Below are 26,389 nucleotides of genomic sequence, written 5' to 3' on the forward strand. Positions count from 1 at the left end.
TCATGAATCTATGAGAAATCTAAAAATAGCTGCATGCAGTCTGGTGCCCTGACCTACCGACCGTGATAATTTATCCTTTATTACAACGGGGAACCGGCGAATTTGGCATACACAAAAAACACGTGCAGGATCTTGCCGTCAACTTTTCGGCGCGGTTGTTTAGAAAAAAAAAGTGGCATTTTGTATCGGGAAAAATACAAGCCCTTTCTCTCTTTTGAAATCATCACATGTAGCTGTAACTTCTTTGGCCACTGCATGCAGCTAGAGAGGCATGTCCCTGGGCGGAGAACGTGTAAAACTGGCAAGGAACGCTGCACCGACAACTGACAGTGACAGCAGTGGTGATGATGGCAGGCGCAGGCCTGCCGTGTTTGGCGGGTCAACCAACCCGAGCCTGCACGCCTGCGGTCCATCCGACTCGGACAGCGGACCCTGGCAACACAAAGCAGATTTTGACTTCTTGAGACTCGGTCCCCGACCGCATCCACCTTCTCTAGCCAAAAAAGACGAGACCCAACTCCAAGACTTGAAGTTAGATAAAGAAGGTAGCCAAGCATGGGCGTGGCGGGGGGGGGGGGGCTCGTTACTACCATACTTTAAATTGGGTGCTATTCAAATCCGACAATTGTTCACACTATATTACAGAAAAGTGTGCAAATATCTCCGTAACCTGGCTGGCTTTGTCTGTAGTTTGTGCACATGCGTAATATTGCAATTATAACCAGTAGAATTGTTTTCGGGTGTCAAAGCTAGTGGGGGTGGGGTAGTGTTATTTTTAATGAATTTATATTTAACTAAGGAAATTTTTTTTTTTTAGATCCGCTCCGCTCCTGGTGATTTCTCTCCCAGTAGACAAGCATCTGTATGAATAACATTTCGAAAAACATTATCAACCTGTTACGAATTTAAATAAACCTCAACTGCCGTCCCTTTGAATACCCAAAACTTTAGGGTATGTTGGGTTATCGGACACATTGTTGCTTCTTTTTTGGCCTTATTGACAACTGCAAATTGCTGTCATGAAATGCTCTTTTTTTGAGAAGCAGGTGATAGTCATTACGTCCAAAAGACGGCAGTCCAGATGACAGCTTTGAGCAGCATTGTTAACAGAGGGGACAAAGCCCTGGATGAGGTGTCAGCAGAGAAAGACGATGACATTCTGTCCATAATGTGTGATGACAATGACGACAGTGACATCTTCGGAGATGACACAGTTGAAACAAAGAGGTACAAACAAAAGCAGTCAAATTTGACGCATTTGTGTAATTTGATTTTAAATATGAGGTGTTGTAATGGTCCACAGCTAGGTTGTCCAAAAGATGCCCAGGTGAAGGTTTTATGTAAGACATTGGGCAGAGTTGGGAAACTTGCTTAAATGCTTCACACTGCTATGTTCTGAAGTAATGAATTTCAGAATTCAGTGAATTATTTTGAAATATAAAAGAGTTTTTTCTTGTTAATGTGTAGAGACTGGAGCTCTGAATCCAGATTTGGTAATAAGCGGAAACAAGATTCTCCAAGCATCTCAAGCCCTGCAAACATCAAAAGAAGTCGCTCTTTGTCCAAAACTCCTCCAGAAAGGTACATTAAGCAGTCTTGTAGAACTCAAACTCGTACATTATATACTCGTACTCACTATACTCATACTGTTACTCAAGTTTATTTTTTCCTACCCTAAATACGCATGAGAAGGTGCTCACAGGGATTCTCGTACTGGCCAGAACATATTGCCTGTATTCATTCCCATATGCATGGCAAAGTACTCATACTCATCAAAGTGTTCTCCTGCAACAATTAAAAAAGAGGTACATACAGGAACAGGATGCATTTTCTTTTGTTTTAAGGCTTTTGCCAAGTCCCTCTGACAGCAAGAGGGCCTAGAAACATGTACCAACTGGAATGTACTCAAAATTTACTCAAGAATAACACAAAAACAACACATTTCTAAAGGATGGTTGTGTGTAGGTTTATATTCTACTTTCAAACGTTCCTTCCAATTAATATAATTTTGTTCAAAACTGTTTTGTAGCCCAATTGGGTGCTTTCCATAATGCAGTGTCCCGTTAACTTCCTTTTGAAAATTTACTAACAACATAGACTCTGATACAGAAATGTGTTTTATTGACTGAGCAAATTCAGTTCAAAGGACAAACTTCAGTTCCAGCATAGATCAAAGTGACCAGTGTGGTGTGAAAATTGGACGGGAACAAATCCAGACTTGGTTGTGGAGATGTCAATTATGAGGGTTACAGTCCATATAAGGTAAAAGAGTTCAGATTATGTAGGATTTTTAGATGAAATTTGCCCTCCTTTTGTTCACATTATTATCAAAGTTTTCTTTTAAAAAAAAAAACAGTGAAAGATCTCGAGCTGGCTCAGTGCACAGTCGCCTTGGAAGATCCCAACGTCACCAGGTATATAGTGGCGGATGCAGGGGGTAGGGAGGGGCACCTTTCCCCTGGCAGTGACTAAAATTTCCTCAAGAAAGGCCTTTTTTTCACTTCGAGAGAGCCCTTCCGCAGTTTTAACTTACACATACAACCAATATTACAAGGTAGAATTGTCCATTTTATTTGCAAGTGACTTTCCAAAACGAAACATAATGCCGCAAAACAAAACAAGTTGCATGAGTCATCACAAGTCATACAGCCCAAGTCAAGTTACAAGCTTTGCAAATTGTTCATTCATGTTGTGATCGGAACAATGTTTGGACCTGTGATTGACTCAGTTAAGACTCTACTAACGCATTTTTTACCTTTTTTTTGGGGGGGGGTGTTCTGGGACTAGAGTGACCGTGACTTGCAGAGACTGTGCTTCAACTTCACCAAAAACGGCAACTGCTTCCGTCCATTCTGCCCATTTCTCCACCTGAATCCACTGACCATGGAAAATGGTACAGTCCACAACAGACGTGAAAGAGTTAGGGTGAGTGACATCTACCTAACATAATGGGTTACAACATTGATTTCCTAGGGCTGTACATCGGAACCTGGTACCTGATGTCAGGAACCGGTTCCAGATTATAGGAGCGGGTACCTGTAACCAACTTTGTAAACTACTTAGTAAATTTCTCAGACAAAGATGGAGATAAATAGACGGAGATTTAAAAATGAATAAACCTGTCTCACTTTTGCCATGATTGCATTCACCACAGAATGGTGACGTCGTTATGGACCACTCGGCATCCCCGCACCATCTGCAGAAACTGCAGCAGCAAGTGCAGGAGCTGCAGATGAAAGCACAGCAGCAGAAGACAGACCTGCAGTCGCTGACGCACAACATGCAGCAGATTGAGATAGGCCTGAAACATCATGCCACCCAACAAGCTGATCAGGTTAGCTCTGCGCTCTTATGTGGTTGTGTTTAAGATCGCCCGTAATGGGTACTTTTGAAATGTCCGCATACTTATTTCTGCCCCCTCCCCAGTGATTCTTAGTTCCATTGTTATCACACCACAGGTGTTTGAGCAGATGCAAGGACAGCTTCACCATCAGCAACAGCAGCATCAAGCCCAGCTGGATCAGACAAAGCAGATGTACGGACAGATCAGCCAAGCCCAGGACAGGATGGAGGAACGTGAAAGGCTCCTAGGCAGTCTCTGCATGTTGCTGCAGCTGGTGCTGAAACACCACCTGGAGAACATCACGCCAAGCAGAACCAGCAACACTCACAGCAGCAGTACAAGCAGGATTGCACAGTTGGAAAATGGCAACATGCTACACGGGCCCCTGTTGCATGATTTGCGACAGCTTTTACCTGAGAATAAGCCTGACGCTGATTGTCCCCCGCAGCCTAGATCAGCTGATTATGAGAATCAGCGGCGCGTGACAAGAGATTTGTGGCGCTCACTGTATGAAGGGCATCCCCGTCGGCCCCAATCGGCTGATACTTTAAATCGCTCCAGCCACCAGCCGGCCTGCTATGCCCGTGGCCCTTCCCATGCAGGGATACCCTCCCAGGATCCTCAGAATGAGTGGCCGACCAGTCGCCAGCATGACTGGTACTTTGGCCCCACCTACAACTGTGCTCCATTGATGGGCAACTCGCAGATTCCCATCAGTCAGCCATATTGCCATGTGGCTGGTAACCCAGGGATCGTGCGCCTCTTGCCAGTACGTCACAGTGCAGATTCGGCTTTTGACGCGTACCCACGTGAGCGTGCACCAGTGCAACCTCGCTAGTATCTCAAAAATCGCAGAATTCTATCCAAAATACATCCTGTTAAAACGTGAAACACAACAAGCAAGGATGCTTTGCCAGGGTAAAATAAAAAGGCACTTACATTTTTTTTGGATTATCGTCACTTGAAAGGAGCCTGTTCCTGATACAACATATGCTGCAAAACAGTTTTCTATTTAAAGCAAAATCAGAGCACAAGTTCTTGATTCTGCTTATAATGGACAAAATTTGGTGCTTACCACATCAGCACAGCTTCATTAGCTAAGCACAACTTCTTGCTACTCTGTAGAAGACTTTGTCTTGGTAGAAAGCGGAGATCACTTGTTTAAAGTGTGCAGAGTCATACAATTGGACAGTTATTTTAAGAGTTCACTAAGCTGAAAAAGAGAGATTATATAAAAGAACTGGAAGATCTTTTTCTTAATTGCTGATATTGCCCATATATTTCTGGGGGGGTAAAAAAAACCTAGGACTTTTTGGTTTGAGTTTTTTCTTCTATTCTGGCCACATTTAAGTTGGGCGGAACAATTGTTTGAAATCTTTTATCTACATTATGGTAAACAGAAATTCCAAAAAGGAAGTTGTTTTGATACAAGTATTTTTGTACTTTGATTCACCAAACTCTTCATAGTAGTACACTTATGTGATTTACATATATTTTCAGTACTTAATTAACAAAATATTTCCATTTTGACCTTTTTTAACAAATACAGATTTGGTGATTTATATACCGATATTTTTTTAGATTTAAACAGCATAAAAAACATAGACAAGTAACGAAGAAGTGTATGTTTTTGTTTGAGTGCGAAGATAGTGCTTGAGATGTTTAACGTTTGAGCGTAGACTATCATATGTTTTTCCAAATGTGGGGAAAAAATTATGCTTCATTATGCTTTACATATTATTACTGCAAGTTTTATGCAGTGACAAGAAAATGAAAAGTTGTTACTTTTTTTTAATTGCCAACGATAGAATATCTGTTATTTATGGCAACAAGCCAAGTTGTTTCCTTTTACAGTGGGAATATTTTAGTAAATCTGATATCTTAATGAATATATTTTAAAAGATGACAAAAGAGTTGATTTTTAGTAAGAATAAATATTTAAAAAATTGGAATACTTCAAGAGTTCAAAAAATGATTTCTTAATCGTGCATTACTACGTTAAATCTGATATTTCTTGCCATTTATATCTGTCCTTTAATCAAACCTAGTTGAACTGCCATGTCTGCATTATTTGTTTCTATTTCCATATATTTATTCCCAGTATTATATTTTTGCAGTAGATAGTTTTGTGATTTTAGCTAAAGGGTAGAATTTAATGCACACATGTTTGAGTTTGAAGCGTTTTCATCAGTTTTGATTCAGTCAGGTTTTTTTCAAATACTTTTCTTCCAGACTTAAGTAACAGAGCAGCAAATTCTCCAAAGGAATATTTCTCTAAAAGTCTGGCTAATGTGACATATTTTGTTTATATGTACACTTAAGTTTGTAGTAATGGAATTGTCTTGATAGGTATACTATGTTTTGTTGGTTTAATATAAGACGTTGCAGATGCAACCATAATTAGGTTTTTGATTTAACAAAGTGCCAAAGAGATGAAAACAAATATGTGTTTGTTTTCTATTTGCCATATTTTGTTCGGGTATTATACTTTGCATGAACCAAGAGTTGCAATAATGCATATATTTTTTTCTACAGAAGATATATTTGTTTCAAGAAGTTTTATTTGTTACAAAAATTGTTTTTGTTTGTTGTGTTTAAAAATGTTATGGATAAGGAAAATGAAAAAAATGTGTTTGACTTTTTGAAAGGTTTCAATAAAATGAAAGACACATTGATGTTTGTGCTTTTATAGTGTTCTTTTTAACTTTTTTAAAGAGAATATTTCATGAAATATAGCAGAACGAAATTGCACATTTGCACATTTATATTACTAATATTTTATAAGCTAAGATATAAATACGTTTGAGACCAAAACAAATAGTTGTGGAGGGAAACGACTAATCAAACGACTGGTGGCACATACAAATTTTTCAAATAGTTTTGACCTGAATAAAGAGATAACATGCGTTTTTAACCGACTTGAGGTTAGTAAAACTGGTTACAGGTAACACAAAAGGAATGAAAAGTTTAAGAAAATTACAAGGGAAAACAAACTTTTGAAGGAAGTTTTGAACTTATGCAAATTGAGGGTTGTGAATAATTATCACTTCGCGGGCGCGAGCGCTTTTGCTGTGGTCTTGCAAACTCGCAACGAGTATTTCGTGTTCACAAAAATGTGCGTGCAAGCGAATCGACTTATTTACAGTCTCATCTGCACGATTTGAAAGGCATGACATTAGGGGCATCCCCGAGCCATTCCGCAATGGCGTCTCTGTCGAGAAATACTTACGGTTGATTTTTCGTAAAAGTTTGAAAGTATTCTCATGATTTGCGCCCGCTATAAAGGAAGGGTTCTTTCTGAGGTAAGTGCGAGCTATGTGGCAGATTACATCTGTATCATCAATATTCAACAGTGAGTCTGCAGAATTTTGTGACATCGCCTAAAAAAATGCAAACACGGTCATGACGGTAAATTGTATTGTACGCCCGTGTAGGCCTACATAAACACCATGGTAAGGATTGTCCAATTTCCGGACAATAGGCCTAGTAAAACTCACTAGCACTGTAGCAGTAGCCGTACTACTAGCAGGTCGTAGGAAAAAAATGTTGCAACCTGATGCCACTTTGTTCTTCAGATATTATCCCAGTGGAGGTCATTCATTACAAAAATCATGAACATACATGAATCTGGGCCACTTTCTCAGTTTCTGGGACATAGAAACATTTCTATAAATTATTTCTAATTTTTTTTTTACCCTCTAAAAAGGCTTTAGTAAGGCTCTATCAGTATCAATATCATGTCTATAGACTTTGTACAAAATTGTGGAAGGGATGTCAGTTTGCAACATTCTTTCCAATTCATTTCCCATTTATCTAACGAAGTGTTACTTTAAATAGTCTTGTGGTCTCACATTTTTCCCGTTGGCTTTATTAAACATGTTGGATTGGCAGTGGCAGATCGTATGGCGCCCTCGGGGTCATGCATGCACGTGTATTACATTTATTGCCAAATTATGTCGAGTGAATGCGTGGTCTAGTGGAAAGCGCGCCTACCTCACAAGCACTCATCTAAAGTTTGAAAATGATTTAATAAATCATTTTTGTCATTGTGTTTGGAAACTTTATATTGTATGTACACAAATGTAAGAAATGTCTTCTGTAATATTGTTTTAAATAAAAAAATTCAAAATTGCATTGTTTTTTTTTATTTCATTTCATTGTAGACCTACATGTAATTCATAATTATACATAGAATTGTTTTAAATACTTTCAGTATGTTTTAAAGATCAGACAATGAGTTAGTATTAATACCAAAATATGCTGGGGACCCACAAAAAAGCAAAGCTTGTCGAGTACGAGCCCCCTGAAAAAAAACCATTCACATAGGTCTGATTCCCACAACAACAATGTAAGTGCGGACCCAGATGAAGATGTGTCATGGCCAAAAAGACACCCCCCCCCTCCCCGACCAAAAAAACAGTTTTTGCTGTGCTGGTAAAAGAGCAAAAACAAATGGGGACTGGTTCACAAAATTATACACTGCCTTATTTAGTTATTTAAAAAAAAAAAATAAAAAAAAAGGTTTTGTTTTTTAAAAAAGACAGCCAGAACTGAAATTCAGAAGTTTACCTGGGTGGGTATAGTCAATGGGTCAAATGGCTTTCTGTGTGGACCTTCCCTATTTCTAGATAACAATGTTATGCCTCAAAAGCATCATCCCAATTTTAACTTGGAGTTTAAGATCATTATCATTTTTAAATTTCTCTTACATTAACCAAAAACAAAACATGTTTTGCACTTAAGGTCCTTCCCACTATTGCTGCCATGGATTGACCAATAGGGATTGAGGATTGAAATTTGATTGATGATAAACTTTGTTACCATCTCCCGTTGGTTTCACATTGCAATCTAGTATTCACACACTAAAGCTACCTTGAAACCTCCAAAGTTTTTAAGCACGTGGATTTTCTTTAAGAATCTTTATCGTAAATGGCAAAAGAAAGTACGAAATGGCCAAGTTCTTCATTTTGTTGGCCCCTAAACCACTCTGCCTCATGGGATGTGTTGCCCGTTTATTGTAACCATGGAAACATGCGCACCCCATACAAAGGTTACTTTGCATAGATCTGTAAATATTAATGTTATTGACAGTGTCAACAAAACCCCGGGACTCAACTGCAAGGGGTCATATTTCTTGTCTAGATCCAAGTGTTTATTTCACCGACAAAGCGCCATGGCATTTTTACCGACTGACAGACCTGTTTGACCTCATTGATTGCTTGCCCATTGTTGCATAGTTTGGCACTGATCCAAAGGTCTTGAGAGTTGTTTACCCAAAGAGCATAAAACAGCGCCATTTCAAATTTGTGTTGGGTTTAGTGCACAGTACATATTGTACAAATTATGCCCATTGTTGATTGAATTTCAAATCTGCCTTTTCCCCTACAGACTTCTTCTCCATTATACATTGTAATTAAACTTGCACATTAAACTTCCTGAGTTAATTACAATTTTAATGCACAATTGAGTTAATTAAATTTTAAATGCACATTTACATATGGTAATGTATACAGATACTTTTCAGCCTTTTTTATTATTTCACATTTTAATTTTCTGCATATTTAATTTGTGTAGGTTTCAGTTCCTTACCAATCCCCGGAGCAGTGAACTCAGCAATTTTGACAATTCCTCAACTCTTTTGACAAGTGTTTCAAGCACTTCATTCTCAATGGGAGATGTAAATATTGGAATTGAGTTTGCTATTCTGCAGCACTGTGTAAGCACTGAATTGTCAGTGATGTAGGACAACTATTGGAAGAAAATGCATTGGTAGAGCACTGGAACAGCATTCTAATGATGCAAAGTTAAAATCCCAGCTAATATCCTTGTTGCTTATTTGAAATGAAATGTGTTAACTTATGCTTTTTGTTTTCAGTGGGTAGCTGTCAGCTAGGTAATAACAACAAGGCTTTTGCACTTGCTGGCTCTGCAAGTTATGTGATCCAATATGGCAGCCGTTGCTAAGCGACGGAGTGTCTTCATCTCCAACATTCCACTGGCGTCTTCGGTAGAAACACTGGAAGGATTTCTTCAGCAAGGTTGGTCATTGAAGGGCTATTTAAATGATTTATTTTTTTTGTGGAAAAGGAATGTTAAAATTTATTCCGAATAAATGTGCGTGTGTTTTTTTAGAAACTAGATTCCTTTTCTAAATTGCTATTTTCTAGCAGTACGAAGATATCCACTTTTTAATGAGATATCGACCAAAAATATGGGCCCAAAATATCAGCACATGTTTAGTTTATATGAATTATTACCTTATTTCCCGCTCCACAGTTGGTACCGATAATGTAGGGATCAGAGCTAGTCTGCTCGCAAAGTGGATGTGTTTATTACAGTGCCCAAAACAAAGTCTACTTTTTTTCAGAGTGATGCAGATATCCAAAAAAGGCAAAAAGGGTTATTTTGGGTTGAAATAAAACGTACAAGTGGCAAATTTATTAACTAACTTTGTAAGGTGTGTGAAAAAAAAATTGTAGTAAAACTGCAGGATTCAGGACAGTTTGTATTAATAGTAATAATCAAATATGTTGACGAGCGTGGCAAACACAACTTGAAACACATCGAAATGCAAATACAGCATGCTGGAGGTTGCAGGTTGGAATCCCACTCCAGTCAATGTCTTTGGTAAATCTTTATCTCTTCCTTGACTATTCCTTCAGAGCTTGAGTCAAGTGGGCACGACAGAGGCCACCTTCTGAAAGTCATCTACCCAGTGAGTTCCTCAAAACCACGACAGGCACTGGCAACGTTTCAAGATGAAAAAGGTGGGACACATTTCTCAGGGGCCTCATCATCAATGTTTGGTCCGGTTTGTTTTCTTTAGCCTGGTCGCTATTGCTTTATATGGGATGGTTTGCTGGTTTTATCCGTACTATAAACAATGTATGATTTTGTTAGATTTTGGTAGTTTCAGGAAGTTTCTTTTTAAAATTAAAAAACCCTTGTAATTATTATTTGAAACTAATATTATATTAAGTTTAACATTTGAACTTGACATTATGCGCATCTTTACTACAACTTCCACCAGTGTCATTCTTTAATCTATTGTTTGAATCAGATCCTTTCCATTTTTATCAGTTTTTTTTCCCAGTTGTGTTTCCCCTATTTTTTAATCCCTTTTCTCTTAACCCAGCCATGGTTACCTTGATGCGGAAGAGACTTCGTTTTGAAGGAGAGCACCTGACAATGCAACCATTCCTGTCACAAGTAAGTACATCAAGTAGTTTCTTAAGAGTTAAGTACTGGAGTTGGTACATGTGGTGTCCAAATAACCACGACAGACTTGAAAGAGTGTCATAGCTATGTCATGTTTTTTGTGAGGTACACATGTAATATATTTTCAATCAATTATCTCAACTACAGGTTTTCACATCCATGAAGGCCGTCATCAATCCAGATGTCACGGAACTCTTTCCCTTCAACTCCCAAGACTTCTCCCGACTCCTTGAGAAGCAGTCTGGAGTGGAGTGTGGTACAGTGGACGAGCAAGACAGATATGGAGGACAGCCGGAACAGTTGTATGTGCTCACTGGGACCTGGTACCAGTTACAGAACGCCCGCAAGTTCTTGCAAGAATGGATGGTTGATGAAACCAACAGGCCACGGCTTAATGAGGAACATCTGAGAGACAAAGACCAGAGAACAGTGGACGTTACTTCCCCATCAGCTGTTAATGGATCCCAAAGGAGTCCACATGAAGAAACAAGAGGCCTCGCTAATGAAGGCAACGATTCTGAGAGACTAAGGCTTACAGAAGACACTGTCCCCAGACACAACTTAGAAGGCGATCCCACTGCCCCAGTAGCTGGTGAATCTGTGGAGAGTGGCAGAGGTGGGAGACGTGGTGCAAGAAAAGCCCCTAAAGATGGCACCAAAACCAAATTGGAAGGAAGGAATGTAAAAGTTGCAGCTTCATTTAAAGGACCATCAAATAGGATCAGTCTGGGAGTTGATGGTGAAAGTGTTGCATCATTAAGTCATCACCATCCAAACTCCTCACTAGATGTGACACCTCAGGACAACTCTGCTTCTGTAGGCTCTGTGCATCACCTAGAGCCTTCTGAATCTCCTGACCCTACGACTCAAATCACAGAAGAGGTTCAGAGTAGAGAAGATGACTTCATGCGTCTCCCAGCCAGCCAAGAAATTTCAACTGACCCAACAATGCACAGAAATGCTGATGTGAGCACACCTCCTCCATCAGACGGAGACTCTCGGACACCAGAAGACATTTCTGGGAGAGCTTTTTCAACTATGTCCTCTGAGAGAAGTGAGGATAGGCTTACTGTTGGCTCCAGTCTTGATTACATGAGGCATGTTAAGGTCCCACAAACCCCATTGGCAAGCGTGGACTCGGAGAATGGTGGACGGGAACAATTTGAAGCAGACTCAGTCCATGATGACAATGACACCTTGTCACCTAGGGATGATTTGGAGAGGGAGTCTACCACGTCTCCTCAATCAGGTGCTACCATCACTGATGGTAGAGCCATTGATGGTGATAATGAAGAGTTTGTGGAAGGTATGGGATCCCTGCCAGTTGACCCCGGAGTCTTCAGTTACATCTTACTTAAACAGAGCGACCCCATCCGTGAAATTGAGGAGAAGTTTGGAGTCAAGTTCTCCATGCATGCAACCAGAGATAGTGACGACACTGATGTTGAAAGTGCCCTGCTGAAGATAACACCAACCAGAGAAACTGCTGAGATCGCGCAGGCCCATGACGAGTTCGTGGACTTTTACTCTGAGATATTCTCTACACTGAACCACCGGGCCATCACAACAACAGATATGACATTCAATCCCGAATCCCTTAGGAAAACAGTTGACCTGATCCACGAGCTATACCAAACTGTTTTACTCACTGTGACAAAGGAGAAAGTTCTCATTTACGGATCAAATGAGAGTGATGTTCGTCTGGCAAAAATGTTGGTACTTGAGTCATTGAAGAAGACCCCAGTGGATTCGTCAGGTCTGCACACCAGTGGAGGTATCGGGTCTGCAGTGGATTCATCAGGTCTGCAGGGTCAGTCCGGAGTTAGTGGACAGAATACAGAGCAGTCTTTTGCTAGTGGGAGGGTTGAATCACCATCTGCTCAGCCAGCTCCGGAAGTCAGGCAAGATGAGAACACCACTGAGGTAGATAGACCAGGAGAGTATTCTCAACTCAGAGGCGATGGTTCCAATGAAGTTGATGGTACTCTTCAGACACAGCTTCGTACCCCTGGAAATGAGCCAGTGTTTCCTCTTACAGATCGGCTTCATTCAGATCCTTCAGATCTTGAAGTAGATGGTGCTCCACAGACCCAACTGGAGGGTAGACTCACTGGACCAACTGCACGGGTTGAAGACGAAGCAGTGGATTACCAACACATTGGAGGCCCCAGAAGAATTCTCAATTCTAGCACTGCTTCAGAAGCTGAGCCTGCAGCATCACCTTCTGGGAGAGAAGCTGGCGCTGAGGTAACAGGGGAAGCCAACGAAGTCACAGAGCCAGACAGACGAAATCTTGTGGAAGACATAAGCAATATGGCAAATGTAATACCTGTAGATCCAGGCGTGTTTGCTTTTATTCAGACACAGAAGCACACTATTCTGTGTGACATCGAGCAAAACTACGGCATCAAGTTCAATGTGAGAGGGAATCTGGACAGCGACGTGTACATGGTTGAAGTGGAATCAGTGGGAGCTGTCTCCGAGACGGCTGCTCAGCAGGGAAAAGATGCATTTGCAAATTTCTACCAAGAGGTGTTTAGTGGTCTAGAGCACCGTGTTGTAAGCTTGGCAGAGTTTGAAAATGTAACAAGTAACACTCTGGCAGAGATCATTGAAGAAATGGAGCACTCTTTCCGTGACCTCTTGTTCAGAGTTGTGGGCTCCAGAGTGTTGATTTATGGCCAGGGTCGTCACAATGTCAACTCTGCCAAAGATTTGATATGTAGGCGGCTGCGTGGAAGCCTCTCTCGGCCTGAGTCGACGTCACAGTTTGTTGATGATGATGTAGACCTCGAAAGTCTAAGTAGTGACAGCATGGTGAATCGACTCTATCACCTGAGATTCAGCTCTCTCAGTCCCGTATCTCCCAGAGCTGGACAAAAATTTGCCCTGACACAGAATATAGATACTCTGGGTGTGAATGGGCTACCTGATGCAGAAAGAGAAGATCCAAATAGCCAGGATCACTTGCTTAGTGAAGAGAATGATCTTGGTCATCTGCCCTCCCAGAATCCCTTACCTTCTGTGGTTGAGCAGCAACACACAGAAAGGAATGAACATTTAAAGACGCTGAATGGATACAGCAGGTTATTAGAAGATCCCAGTGATATCCAGTCTGCGAGAGTCAGGACAAAACCAGATGCAAAGCATCGTGTCCAAAATGATGATCCTACCCAAATGAGAGATGCTGAAGTTTGGAAGGGAACCCTTGGAGACGTCACTTACAAGTTTCAAGATGGCCGTTTGATTCTTGACCTCAATTCTGGCATCTGCGTCCGGCTCTTCTGTGGGGATATCACCGAGATGCAAGTTGATGTAATTGTGAACGCTGCAAATGAGACCTTGTCAAATATAGCTGGTGTTGCTGGGGCCATACGTGATGCTGCCGGAGAAGGCATGCAAGCAGAATGCAACAGGTACGTTGCCCATCATGGCCTGCTGTACCCAGCCAAAGTTGTTCACACAGGCTCAGGGAACATGCCTTGTACCTTTGTGCTGCATGCCGTGGGGCCAAAGTGGGGAGACTACCCAAACAAGCTGCAGGTCCGTCAAACCCTGAAAGCCACAATTGTGAAGTGTCTTCGGACTGCAGACGAGAAGCTTCAAGTGTCATCCTTAGCCATGCCATTCATCAGCTCAGGTTTGTGGACTCTGTTGTGTAGTTTATCACTTCTTTTTCTTCATTTATACTTTTGTATTAAAATCAAGTGGTTCTTAAAAGAAACCTATAACCTGTTTTAGTTTGATTGCTTGTTTCTTTGCAGGTATTTTTGGAGTACCTTTGGAAGTGTGCATTGAAGAGATCTGCAAGGCTTTGCTGGATGTTAACCGAAAGCGACTGACTTCCCCTCATGGTATCCTTCAAAAAGTGGACATTGTAGACTTAGACAGCGGGACTGTTAGGCAGGCGCAGGACATCATGATTCAAACACTTTGTCAGGAAGCAAGTGCCAGCTCTGAGGCTGTTCAAGGACAAGATGATACAGACATGAGAGAGACTTTGTTGGAGCCCGGGAATAACGTAGAAGGAGATTATGAAAGGAACCTAACTATTCCAGCGGCAAATGAAGATGGGGTGAGTAGGAGGGGGAGAAGCCATAAGCAACGGGAGGCTTCTGCAAGGATGTCAAGGTCGCAGAGAGAGAGCGTTTCCTCCGACGAAGACCTACCTCATGGAAACGTAGAGTATAAAAGGATGGATGACTATAGCCTTCCTTCCAGTCTGCCACCCATGGTTCGTAGTACATCACTACCTTACCTGCCTAGGGATGATATGGATGATGCAGGAGAGGGTCGCTGGGCTTACAGAACATCGGGCTTGTATACATCACCAGGTAGGGAGCTGAAAGAGTATCCATCACGTGGGAGGAAACCTCGTCTGACTGGAGAGAGAGGTCAAGAGCAAGCACCCAGTACCAGAAATATCCCAAATGCTTCACCTAAGGAAACCAGACAGGAGAAGCAAGTCAGAGAGCTCCTTGATGCCTTCTCAAGAGCCCCACCCTCCCCTGAACTATCAAGAAAAACTGAGGGTGAGCTCAATCGCCTGTTGTCGGAACAAGATAAAGGGGCCAGGCAGAAGCAGCTACAGAGGCCAGTAAGACGCACCCAGAGCCTAGACAGGTCGCGTCCACGTCAAAAGTGCTTTGTCTGCTCCTCACCAAGAAATCTGTCCAAACGAAAGTCCTGTGAGCACCTCATCTGTGAGATATGCAAGGATGCGCGCCTGGATGTTGGCAGGTGCAGAGAATGCAGCAAGGCAAAAACCAGAAAGGAGCCAGAGAAAAGATGCGATGTGTGTCTCTCCTCCACCAAACACTTGCTTCTGACCTGCAGGGATTGCGAGAATCCCCTTTGTGTAAAGTGCATAGGGAAAGGGCTGGACATCTGCCAGAACTGCATGAAACATATGCACTCTACGCCTGATGGGCATGCTGAGAAGAAACCACCTAAAGTCAGGCAGCCGATTGTCGGAGCTCGAGCCTCTCGTATTGACACCAAAAACGACTACCGCATTAAGACAAGTGTTGTTAAAGACTCAACAAGCACACGGAGAAAACCCATGCTTGGCTGCAACCAATCAGTGGATGTTGTCGCACAAGGTTATGCCAGGGCTGGTGGAGTCAATGGAATGTCCATCTCGAACTCGACGTACCCCAGGAACTCGGCATTCTCCAAGGAATTGGTGGCCGAGGAAGCTCCTCATGAGGAGATCCTAAGACGTCTCTCAAGAGAGCAGGAAACAAAACGGCAGATTTTCCCAAAAGATACTGCAACGGTCACCAGTCGATCATCCGTCACCGACAGCTCACAGACAGTACGCAGACATTCAAGAAAGAAGGCAAGTAAAACGGATGAGCTTCAAGTCATCGGTCAAAGCTCACCTCCTGTTTTGAGACCGCAGGAGCCAATGTGTGCCATCTGCATGGACAAGATCAAGGACCCAAAGTCTCTCCAGTGTAAACATACATTCTGTTCCTCTTGCATTGAAAAGGCATTCCAGGTAAGCCGTGTGCTGTACTGTAATTTTCTACCACAACTGTTTTTGATATTCAAAGGTTATCATTTTTCTTGTTTGACAATTGTATTACATGTATCTGGAACTTTCTATTTAAGAAGAATTACTGTTAGTCCCATGTTTGAGGGATATCACAAAATAGCTGAATAGTGCAGGCCTTTTATTTTGGTTATCTACTGTACATGTACCAGTTTTAAATTATGAATGTAATTAGCAGTCTTTGATCATTGTAATTGTCCTTTAGCATGTTCAGTCTAATAATTATTCAGAAAGATAACTGTATGCACCTCATTCTTTGAATGGCCAAACATGTTGTATTGCTTGTATTTTTATTTGTCTGAGGTGCCACAAAGGAAAGGCTCATTTTTGCATTGTTTCTTGCAGTTCAAGCCAATCTGTCCCATCTGCGGTGTGAGTTATGGCAAGTTACAAGGTGACCAGCCAGACGGCAGCATGAACTACACTACAGTTTCCTCAGATCTTCCCGGATACCCAGGCTGTGGAACTATTATCATTACTTACACATTTCTGAACGGAATCCAAACTGTACGTGCAATCTATGTAGCCTCCAAGGCATTTTTGCTAGGAACCGTCATTAATGCTCAAAAGTTGTTGTCATACAAATCAGTCACATGTCAGTCACATGTCCTTCAGTCATGAGTTTATAAGTCACAGGTTTAGTGTTCAAATGAACTGTAGCAAAAAAATTCCTACTCCTGCTTGAGACCTCACTTGTGGTTGACTTGATTTTCATTTATATGGACTTGTGATTACTTGTGATTTGATGTGCTGTGAACTTGTGATTTGACTAATAGACTTTTGATTTGACTTGTGTTTGGCCATGTTATTTGACATGTTATTTGACATGTTGTAGACTTGCAAATCAGTTTGTGACTTTATTTGTTCTAATTCTTCTCAGGATGAACACCCTAACCCAGGGCTGCAGTACCGAGGGACCCAACGCCAGGCCTACCTACCAAACAACAGGCAAGGCCAAGAGGTACTCAAGCTATTGAAGACGGCCTTCGATGCCCGACTTTTGTTCACCATTGGTCGATCAGTCACAACTGGCGCAGATAACACGGTCGTGTGGAACGACGTGCATCACAAGACAAGTCAAACGGGCGGGTCGGAAATGTAAGTTAAGAGAGAGGGAATTAACAGGCTTGGGACGGACTTCCATTATCCCTGACTTCTTAACAAATGCCTTAAACATTTTAACATTGACTTGTTTCACGGCCATTACCAGACCAGTTTGTATTTGGATGGGGGAAGGGGAGGGGGGTGGTCGACACATTTGTATAACGAGGGCACTATTCAAAACAGTCAATATGCTAACGGCCAAAAGTTGGCGCTTTTCTTTGCAACATATTTGCCAACAGACAAAACTTGACTAATAGCAACAGATCATTGGATATACATGTACATAGGTATTGTGATTTGGGAGATTTTAGGAACAACAACCGCACACCATAAGTATAGTGATCAGTTGTTTTTACAGCACAAGACAAGAAGGATGGTGTGCCAGGCAGATTTTGTAGACTTTCCCCAAAATGGGACAGAAAAACAAGCAGAATCAGAAGTTTGCTCATTCTTAGTGATTTCCCAATATGTTTTTGTTCATCCGGTGCTAGTCAGAAGCCATACACCATATTCCATGTGGCCAGGTATCAGGCCCAGAGTCACCATGCCAGCAAACCTTGATAATAGTCAACATTGATCATGTTTAAATGCTCGTAGAAACTTGGAATAGCATTTGTTGATCAAACTTTGTGTTGGTAATTTTTTTTCAGGCATGGCTATCCAGATCCAACATATCTTCAGAGGGTTCGAAAAGAGCTGGAGGCAAAAGGCATCAAGTAGAGGAAGAAAATGTGTCACAAAGACGTGATGCCATCATCCCTGTTGTAGCCAGAGGATGGAAGTTTTTTTGTGCAAATTAATTTTTTTTGCAGCTTTTTAGAGGGCCACAGAAAGAGAAATATGAACCATATAAGATTGTATCATACTTTGTACATGTATCTCATCAACTTTCTTTGTTAATATTTTTGAATTACACTTGTATTCATAAATACCTGAGACAGTTTACTATTCCCATTGGTTGAGAGCCTGTCATGTGGGTGGATTGAAACTGCTTACACCACCTGGCTTTAAAGACTTAATTCCTGCAGCGCTGTTTTTAGCACTACGCGTGCGAGGCACATACCATAGACATGGCCAGAGTGGTGTTTCACAAAAGTAAGGTTGTTAAAAAAAATCGTGAGTTTGTACAAAAGCGCTACTGTAATGAAATTGTAATTAATACAGATGTTGGATTGTCTCTTTTATTTTTTTAAGCAATGTGGACACAGTTATAGTGTCATGATGGCCCCCATTAATGGCAGAGAGGTTATGAAACAGTTTTGCTTAACTCATATAGTAATATGCATTGTAAAGTTCATGTTCCCTCCTTGAGTGCGTGGAAAAAAGTTGAAGTAGGCATTTGATAAATTCAGAATACACAGAGCCTTTATAAAAATGCACAAAAATATTAAAGTTTAATGAGATAATTTTCTCAAGTCACTATAAACATTGGATCAGGTGACGTCTATTAAGAAAAATTTATTATCAACCTTTTACATATTGCATTTGTGAGAAAAAGAGGTTTTTTTTCTCTTTTTCTTCACGTTGCACAGAATGCCAAAATCACATATTTGGCATTGTGTACAGCAAGTCAACACGTTAATATTGTGTTGCCAATGTATATTCTCCGGACTTTTGACAGATCACAAAACTAAGGCATACACGTTCTTGCAAATTGTTGAAATTATTTGCCTAGTAGCCAGCACAGGGCACTGGGAGCCCGTGAGCTGATGGCAGTGTACAGGATTGGTCTACAAAACTCGGATCTTATTCAATATTGCCAAATTCTGTTGAGTACTTAAAGTAACTTTTGAGTTCTGATAGTTTATCTGTGAGTTTGTGTTGTGATTCTGCAGTGTTGCGTGCAAAAGATTGGAAATTGTAAGTACATGTACAAACATATCTTTACTTCTTTCGCCATTATTTTTCTCTGTCTTGCCTTTTGATAAAAAAAATAAAATTCTACCATGAACAGCCAATGAATTCTTTAATTGCTACTTTGTCGAATTTAAACCTTTCCAATTGAAATTTTAACATTCATGAGCAAAACTTTGATGTCATCAGAGAAGCTTCATTATCATTATCAGCTTTGCTGTGGTCACTTTCGTCTTTGGTTACTATGGCAGTGTGTCATTTTTATTTACAAAGTGCTACAAAATAACACTAAAAGTCATAATCTATACAGAAGTTCCTTGAACTGTAAAAAAATTGGAGAATATGGCGACTGCTCCAGTGAACATGACATAACAAGCTTCAAATTTTCAAACATTTTTTCTTCTGTTTTTTTTAAATAACCTCATTGTAAATATACAAATCTAAATTCTGATGTATAGTATTTTATTGTAGATTATATTTTTGTTGAGCGTGCTGCAAGTAAATATTGGCTGATGATTGCAGTGTGGTTTAAAAAGACACAAGTTTTTCCCTAAATAAAGTTTACAAGAGTGTCTGGAAGGTATTTGCTTTTGCTGTAATTTTCAGAAATGCATGGATTTGGGGGTCGGTAATTTATAGCAAATACTGTAATACTGACCTGTTTAAAGTTTTGTGTTCATAGATGCTAAAAAAAAACAAGGGAAAAAAATGCTGTTGTAGTCTGGGTCCCTGACTGTACTTCAGACGAAACGGAGCAATTTATAGATGTCAGGGAATTTTCAGGTCAGGGAACCAGACTACATGTAGGTGGCATGTGCCTGTTCACGGAATTGTTACTGATTGCAAACAAAATGTGGACCAACTAAATTTGGTCAGTTAGGGGTAATTGAAAAAAAGTAATTTTCCCCCAACGATAGTCAGCCGACCATCGTTGGAAATTGATACAAATTTTCCAATTTTTTTTTAAATTACAGCACACCAGGTGCCATGATTTCACAGGATGCTTGAGACTATTATTCACTTACAGTCAATTACGACATACATGTAGGCACACAGATTTTATTTTTTGATGTTCGCAAATGTATATGACCTTAAAAAATGGCAGTCTGGACAGTAGAGCCCGTCTCCAACTCTCCATTTATGATACAATGTGTATTGAGTTTGATGGTACATGTACATGTACATCATGTACAATGTATATATTGTATACATTGTATACATTGTATACATGTACATGGCATTTCTAGGACATGAAGGATTGGTGTAATACATGTTGTACAGCTGCTGGAGTTTTATTAAATGCTGTTGCACATCTCCTTCAATAAACCACACTTTATTTCCATTGATTATACTCAACTTTGTGATACATTTTGTACCTTGAACAAGGAGACAATAGATTCTCTGCACGGCAGCCATCTTTGAGGTGCATGCATTTTAGGATGCACAATGTATACACATGAGGCAAGCCAGGAGATTTCTTGTACATTTTTTTTTATTTTAAAGAATAAAAGCATCCCCAAGATGGCCAAGAATGCAAAGGGTCTATGTTAAAAAAACACAAAATTTAAAACTCAAATTTCAACAGTTAAATTAGTTATTGCAAGTAAATGATTAACATAATTTTTTTTTACAAAAAAGTTACAATTCTCTACACTTATTATAATGCATTTGATATTTATTTCCCCCAATATCCAAAACGTTATTGAGGCATACAATCAGTCAGCAATTTTGTAAAAGGAAAAAAAAAAAGAAGTTTGATCTGCATATGTAGCAAATTGCTTTTACTTGTTAAACTTTTGTATAGCAAAAAATTACTGAATAGTAAACTCTGAAGGCTGATGTAGTGAGGCGTTAGAATTGCCATACACTTTGTGAAGCAGATCAAGGGAAATTGCTTTTGACTTTTGTGGGTTAAATCTGTCAAGGGAATAAACACTTCACAGAGTAGTTGGTTTAATCTCAGTATGCTTGTTCAATGAACATGAAAACTCATACATGTCGAACCAAATCATGGTATCATGATGTTGCAGTGATTAGGGTCAGATAAGTACAGTTGTCGCTCTATTGGCCTACTAGACAAAACCAGAAATTGATATTATTAAAATATAAATTGAAAATTGAAGTCTATAGATATTTTTTATGCCCATTTAGGGCATTATGGCATGTAAGTCCATAAATGTGAGGCTTTCTGGCAAAATGGGACAGAAGAGGGCAGAAAAATAAAAAAACAAAACAAATAAAGCGATTTTTCTTGTTCGATTATCAGAATTATTGATATGTGTTATCTTTGATACAAGTCTACTGCATATTTTAAACAAATGTAAAAATTGTGGAATAAAAATTTAATTCAAGGTAAAACAATTAGGATGTTTCATTTTCACGAATACAAAACTCAACATTTATATTAAAGTCATTTTTCTCACTATATTATATTTTTGACGTTGAACGGTTGTACATGTAAATGAAAATGTAAAACAGCCATGAACTTGTCAACAGAATGTCCGATAATTTAAAGTGCAACAAACAGTATTGCAAGTAGAATTTCATCCTCTTTCCTAATACCAGCAAACCCTCATTTTGACCTCTGCTCAGTTCTTTCCCATTTTGCCAGAAAACCTCACAAATGGGGTCAAAAGTGTGACTTTTTTCGTGTCCCTGTTACACCTGAACTGTTATTTGCCATACATAGTTTCGATAAAATCCACTTATTGTATTTGTTTGACAGGTACAATTCACATAATCACTCTTGGATTCAGAAGGTAATAAAGATGTCCCGATTTTACATCTTACACCCATATCAAATGTAACAGGGGCATGAAGAAAAGACATCGGACCCCAAATAACCCTTGTGGAAGCTGTTGGCACCATATCGATATACAAGGAATTTTGATGAAATGAATCGTGTAAATACATGTATCACTTTTAAAGCCTTTGCGATCAAATGTCAAACTACTTAAGAAGCATTGTGTGAATAAATCCCAGGCCATTTCTGGATTAGAATTATTAGTTTTGCCTTACATTTCCAGAAAGACAGAATTTGTAAAAATAAATGGTCTCGCTACCACTGATAACATTTCCTCTGAAATATAGAAATAAATTGACATGAATTAAACACTTGTTTGTTCATTTTGTGTACTCTGTTAAGGTTGCTCATTTACATACCGGTATCTCCAAATTCCTTTATTTTTTGGTAAAATGTCAGCGCGCATATACAAGCCTTAATCCAGTTGCTCCATTATTTTTGTTTATATATATTAAGATTATGGCTGCTTTGCTGGAGAAACAAAGCTACTGACACTCAGGAAAAATTGTGCGAAGAGTTCCTTACCTGGCCAAACGTACCTTGTATTTTCATTGAAGACAAATCCATTAAGATTGAGAAAGATGAAATCATACGAGGACACCACGTTGTTTCGGCCATATTTTGGGTACATACATGTATATTATTTGGATATCCAATCGTGTATGCAGCCATAGAGTCAGGAAGTGTATGCAGTGCGCAAATAAGTTGGTGGCCAGATACGGTACCCTTTCCAAAATTGAAAATGTTAAATGTGCCAGTTTAAAATATTAGAGTAAACACATGATGTTGTACATGTATGTCTCTACATGAAAATCAAAATATTTGTATCTCTCTTTAGAAGCATCAAGTTTTAGTAATTTTGCAATTTCTCCCAAAAATCCTCCTGACTGGACGAAACTAGGTACCCGATTTCAAACTGGTGATTTATATTTTGTAGGCACTGAAATAAATATAAATTACGTACAAACACTTTTCATTTGTGTCCATGACATAGGATTCTAGTGCTGATGTAGAAGTCCATCTTCCCCATTTAGTTCCTCTGTCTCTGTTTCAGAGTTGCTATTGACATACTGCATGATTTCCTTGTGGCATAACGGGCAGGTGTCTTGAACGTACAGCCACTTCCGAAGACACAGTGCATGGAATAGGTGCTGGCATGGTGTGACTCTCGCTGTGTTGAGATCCTGGTAGCAAATGGCACAGACGTCATTGTGTTGCCTTAACTGGTACTCTGTTGCCATGGGAAGGCCATTGATCTTATGCACGGCCATGCGGCGATTCTGGAACTTTTTCCAGCCGTTCTTGCCGAGCTGGAAGATGTTGAAGTAGGCGTGGATGCAAATCATGATGGCGCGGATGATGCCACCGGACTCGAAGAACAGGATCCACACACCGTTTCCAAAGAGGAAAATGCCAAAGACGAACTCTATGGTGCTTCCCGTGGCTTTGATGTAGTACACGTAGTCGTCAAGATTTTCCCAGAACTTGTCGCTGTACGTGTCGATGAGAAACAGCGTGTAGATGATGAGGGTGACAGTTACTTTGATGATGAGTTCCAAGCAGAAGGCGGTTACCGCTAGCAACCACGTTCCCATGGTGATGGAGGACCACAGGTATGTGATGACAGTGGCGGGGATAAGAATGAGTAGAAGAGACATGCTTAATGCTCGGGCGTGTTTCCATACGGATGTGTTATGAGATGTACTCAATGCCATCATCACGTGGTTTAGCATGTTGTGGATGAAATGCAACAAAGCTGTGATGAGGAGAATGAAATTGCGGAAGAGGCGAACAAAGCGTTTCATGGGTTCTAGCCCTGGCAGGCCTGTTTGGAGCGACAGGATGAAGAATAGAATGGCTGTGACGGTGCCAATGTGGGCAACTTCGTCGGAATCCCCACCCATAAGTCTATCAGCCCATTTGCCAAGATAGTAGGACAGATACGACACGATGGCAGTCAACCCTAGGACAGCAAGAGTGGAATCGCAACCATGGGTTGCCAACTCCAGCAACGCCATCCAGGCAAAATTATTATCCGGATTCATACCAATGACGTGACTTCCATTTGAGAACACCATATTGCTTGCCATAACCCCAGGCAGCGTCATGTCAGACACAAATGCAAAAAGAATTTGCAGGACATGTATTGCAAACCGCAAAAGCCAAAAGCTCCGCAAAACATTGGGTACTTGAAATTCGACCCACGCATTCTCAAGCAAGGAATTCAAGCCAAGATTACGTAGCATGAACCGGTAGGTTGTGTACCAAAGCGGCACGTGCAAAACGCCATACATGATATTGGACACGCATATCGCTGCCATTTCAAGGGAAGGGACTAGAACGGACAAAGCTTGCAAGGTGGCAAGGGTAGTGAAGGGTAGGTTGTCTGGACTGTAATACATCAGGCTCAGACGGATCATCATTGGTGAGATGAAATAGGTGCACATCGCCAGCCAAATGGTCAGCGTGAATCGCTCTGGCAGTAATGTAATACAAGCCACGTAAGTGAAGGCGTAGAACATCTGCACCATGATGTAGAGAATGAACTCCACGCTGAGCAGAATCTGAACTGGTGTAACTGTTGAACTGAAGGACGAATCTTGACTCGTCATAGACACCAAGACATCCCAGTCAGATAAATTCTTGTCCTGATCAACCTTGAGAAGCATGACGTGGTTCCACCACACAGCACTAGCCAAAGTACCAAGGCAAAGAAGCAGGATGTAGATCTTGAAAAGCGTCTTAGTTGCGAGACAGAACATCACCATGGCAACAAAAAGACCTGTTGAAAGACACAAGATAGTGCACGAGTAAAAATAACCTTCCCTTGAATACATCATCCCATGACACCCTATTGGCTATAATTTAAACTTTGTGTATATTGTGCTGTTGTCATCACATTGTCATCACAGTGATATGCGCTTGATGGAATTGTTTCAATACTAGTATTATCAGGCACCTTTTACCCTGTTTACTATTTGACACAAAATGTGTGAATTGACACACCCCTTGTGTTACAACCCAAGACTGGACATGATGCTACTTCAATGCAACGTTCCCAGGGATCAAGGGGTTTAAAGACTGGTTCATACTCAGCGCAAAAGCAATTGCAAACGTGAATTTGTGATGTCACATCAAGTTTTAGCACTGCGAATTCACACAAGTTGAACACATTTCAGCACTGGCAAATTTGCTTCGAATTTGCATTCACATGAAGTATGAACTGGTCTTGAATACCAGTGACAGGTTCACAACCACAAAATGTCCTTACTTATAACCAGAACGGCTGCACACCACACTGGGTGGTCCACCCCAAACTGGCCCGTGTCGATGCGTAGGTTCAGGATGGCGTCGATGAGGAACAACGAGGGTATCCGCAGGGCCACGCCCAGGACAGCTTGAACCTTTCGCCCCAGCTTAAACATCATCTTGTCGTAGTGATATTGGAGCAGATAGTAGAAGATCTGGTGCATCATAACTAGGCAGGGACAAGGATGGCCACGTCCATTCCAAATTTAGGAACGGATAACTCCAAAAAGAAACTGACAAAAAAGTAACAAAAAAAACAGGCTAAGTAATACTTTATAATACTTTACTTTACTTTTGGCTTCAAATACTTTTTTATATTAGTATTTTTATTTATATTTATTTACTCTGTACACAACTTGATGAGGAGTGGCAGGTCTTTGGCCACTGTGAGTGTTATCGCTTTTGCCTCTCCTATGCCCATCTTGTATGTGATGAAATAGAATTGGCATGAATAAATAATAATAATAATAATAATAATAATAATAGGTACAGCAAAAAAAAAGGAAATTCCTGTATCTGCATTAGTGTTGTTAATCATGTTAATACGCCTATCAAATGTTATTATTATGATATTATACTCTACCTTAAATTTAAACACTTAGGTACTGCACACGTCCATGACGTTCGATCTATGAGACTCGACTATGACCTACACTACAGTATACTGTATTAACATGATCATGTGCGGAAATAATCAAATTCAAGTGACAATAAAAACAGACAAAACAGTTTTAAAAGCACATTTTTCAACATGTTTAAGAAACACAACTTTCAGGAAATTTATTATTACTGAAACTCTGTACTTTAAAGCTTCTTGTTTCCTTTCCAAAATATTGATAATGCAGCATGCAGTCATAATAATTAACGTATAAAACTCGGTAAATATTGATACGAACCTTGGAAAGCATATACTGCAGTGCACTGTACCATATGCAGTAAATCCCCATTGCCTTTTTTACTACGGTTTCCCGGTCTGGTATCCTGATACCCGTATTGAATCGTCACAAGGATACCTGTTGGGTGCCAGACGAGTCAGTCCCATGACGCCTGCGACTCAGCGTTGTGTTTTTATTCCTCAATCAAAATCAAAATCATTGACGGAAAATGGAAAATATGAAAAGATCAACAGCGAGGCATTAAGGGGATAGGACATATTAATTACTGCTATACATCTAAACACTTGGGTGTTGACTTTTATGTC

The 26,389-nt window shown here is 40.3% G+C and overlaps 3 protein-coding genes across 5 annotated transcripts; 2 read left to right on the forward strand and 1 right to left on the reverse strand.

Moving 5' to 3' along the window:
- Positions 1-21: 21 nt before the first annotated feature.
- Positions 22-6,027, forward strand: LOC119739783. Of its 3 annotated transcripts, none has more exons than XM_038214853.1 (7): positions 22-545; positions 1,041-1,227; positions 1,468-1,581; positions 2,357-2,414; positions 2,788-2,925; positions 3,155-3,334; positions 3,459-6,027. In XM_038214853.1, exons 1-7 carry the CDS (start codon positions 272-274, stop codon positions 4,179-4,181), a joined length of 1,674 nt encoding a protein of 557 aa, XP_038070781.1. In that variant the 5' UTR covers positions 22-271; the 3' UTR covers positions 4,182-6,027. The 3 variants fall into 3 exon arrangements, with proteins under 3 accessions (XP_038070781.1, XP_038070782.1, XP_038070783.1); XM_038214854.1 differs by having other exon boundaries at positions 23-545; positions 1,044-1,227; XM_038214855.1 differs by having other exon boundaries at positions 29-545; positions 1,047-1,227.
- Positions 6,028-6,523: 496 nt separating this feature from the next.
- On the forward strand, positions 6,524-19,659 carry LOC119739960. The gene is made up of 9 exons (XM_038215119.1): positions 6,524-6,645; positions 9,219-9,381; positions 10,006-10,110; positions 10,479-10,552; positions 10,709-14,201; positions 14,326-16,064; positions 16,464-16,625; positions 16,999-17,216; positions 17,873-19,659. The coding sequence occupies exons 2-9, from the start codon at positions 9,291-9,293 to the stop codon at positions 17,940-17,942; spliced, it is 5,952 nt and encodes a 1,983-aa protein (XP_038071047.1). The 5' UTR covers positions 6,524-6,645; positions 9,219-9,290; the 3' UTR covers positions 17,943-19,659.
- A 693-nt stretch (positions 19,660-20,352) lies between these two features.
- Positions 20,353-26,279, reverse strand: LOC119739961 (E3 ubiquitin-protein ligase RNF139-like). Its single transcript, XM_038215120.1, has 3 exons — positions 26,085-26,279; positions 25,151-25,421; positions 20,353-24,661 (listed from the first exon to the last, which is right to left on the reverse strand). The coding sequence occupies exons 2-3, from the start codon at positions 25,353-25,355 to the stop codon at positions 22,878-22,880; spliced, it is 1,989 nt and encodes a 662-aa protein (XP_038071048.1). The 5' UTR covers positions 25,356-25,421; positions 26,085-26,279; the 3' UTR covers positions 20,353-22,877.
- Positions 26,280-26,389: the final 110 nt, after the last annotated feature.

This window comes from Patiria miniata, unplaced genomic scaffold, assembly GCF_015706575.1.
Source record: "Patiria miniata isolate m_02_andy unplaced genomic scaffold, ASM1570657v1 HiC_scaffold_4, whole genome shotgun sequence".
Lineage (NCBI taxonomy): Eukaryota > Metazoa > Echinodermata > Asteroidea > Valvatida > Asterinidae > Patiria > Patiria miniata.

Bases quoted from the DNA above. Each gene is read 5' to 3' on its own strand.
- LOC119739960 (XM_038215119.1), top strand. From the start codon at position 9,291: ATGGCAGCCGTTGCTAAGCGACGGAGTGTCTTCATCTCCAACATTCCA. The intron at 10,111-10,478 runs GTGGGACACATT...CTCTTAACCCAG, and splicing joins AACGTTTCAAGATGAAAAAG to CCATGGTTACCTTGATGCGG. The intron at 16,626-16,998 runs GTACGTGCAATC...AATTCTTCTCAG, and splicing joins TTCTGAACGGAATCCAAACT to GATGAACACCCTAACCCAGG.
- LOC119739783 (XM_038214853.1), top strand. From the start codon at position 272: ATGTCCCTGGGCGGAGAACGTGTAAAACTGGCAAGGAACGCTGCACCG. The intron at 1,228-1,467 runs GTACAAACAAAA...GTTAATGTGTAG, and splicing joins GACACAGTTGAAACAAAGAG to AGACTGGAGCTCTGAATCCA. The intron at 1,582-2,356 runs GTACATTAAGCA...AAAAAAAAACAG, and splicing joins TCCAAAACTCCTCCAGAAAG to TGAAAGATCTCGAGCTGGCT.
- LOC119739961 (XM_038215120.1), bottom strand. From the start codon at position 25,355: ATGATGCACCAGATCTTCTACTATCTGCTCCAATATCACTACGACAAG. The intron at 24,662-25,150 runs GTAAGGACATTT...GTCTTTCAACAG, and splicing joins TGCAGCCGTTCTGGTTATAA to GTCTTTTTGTTGCCATGGTG.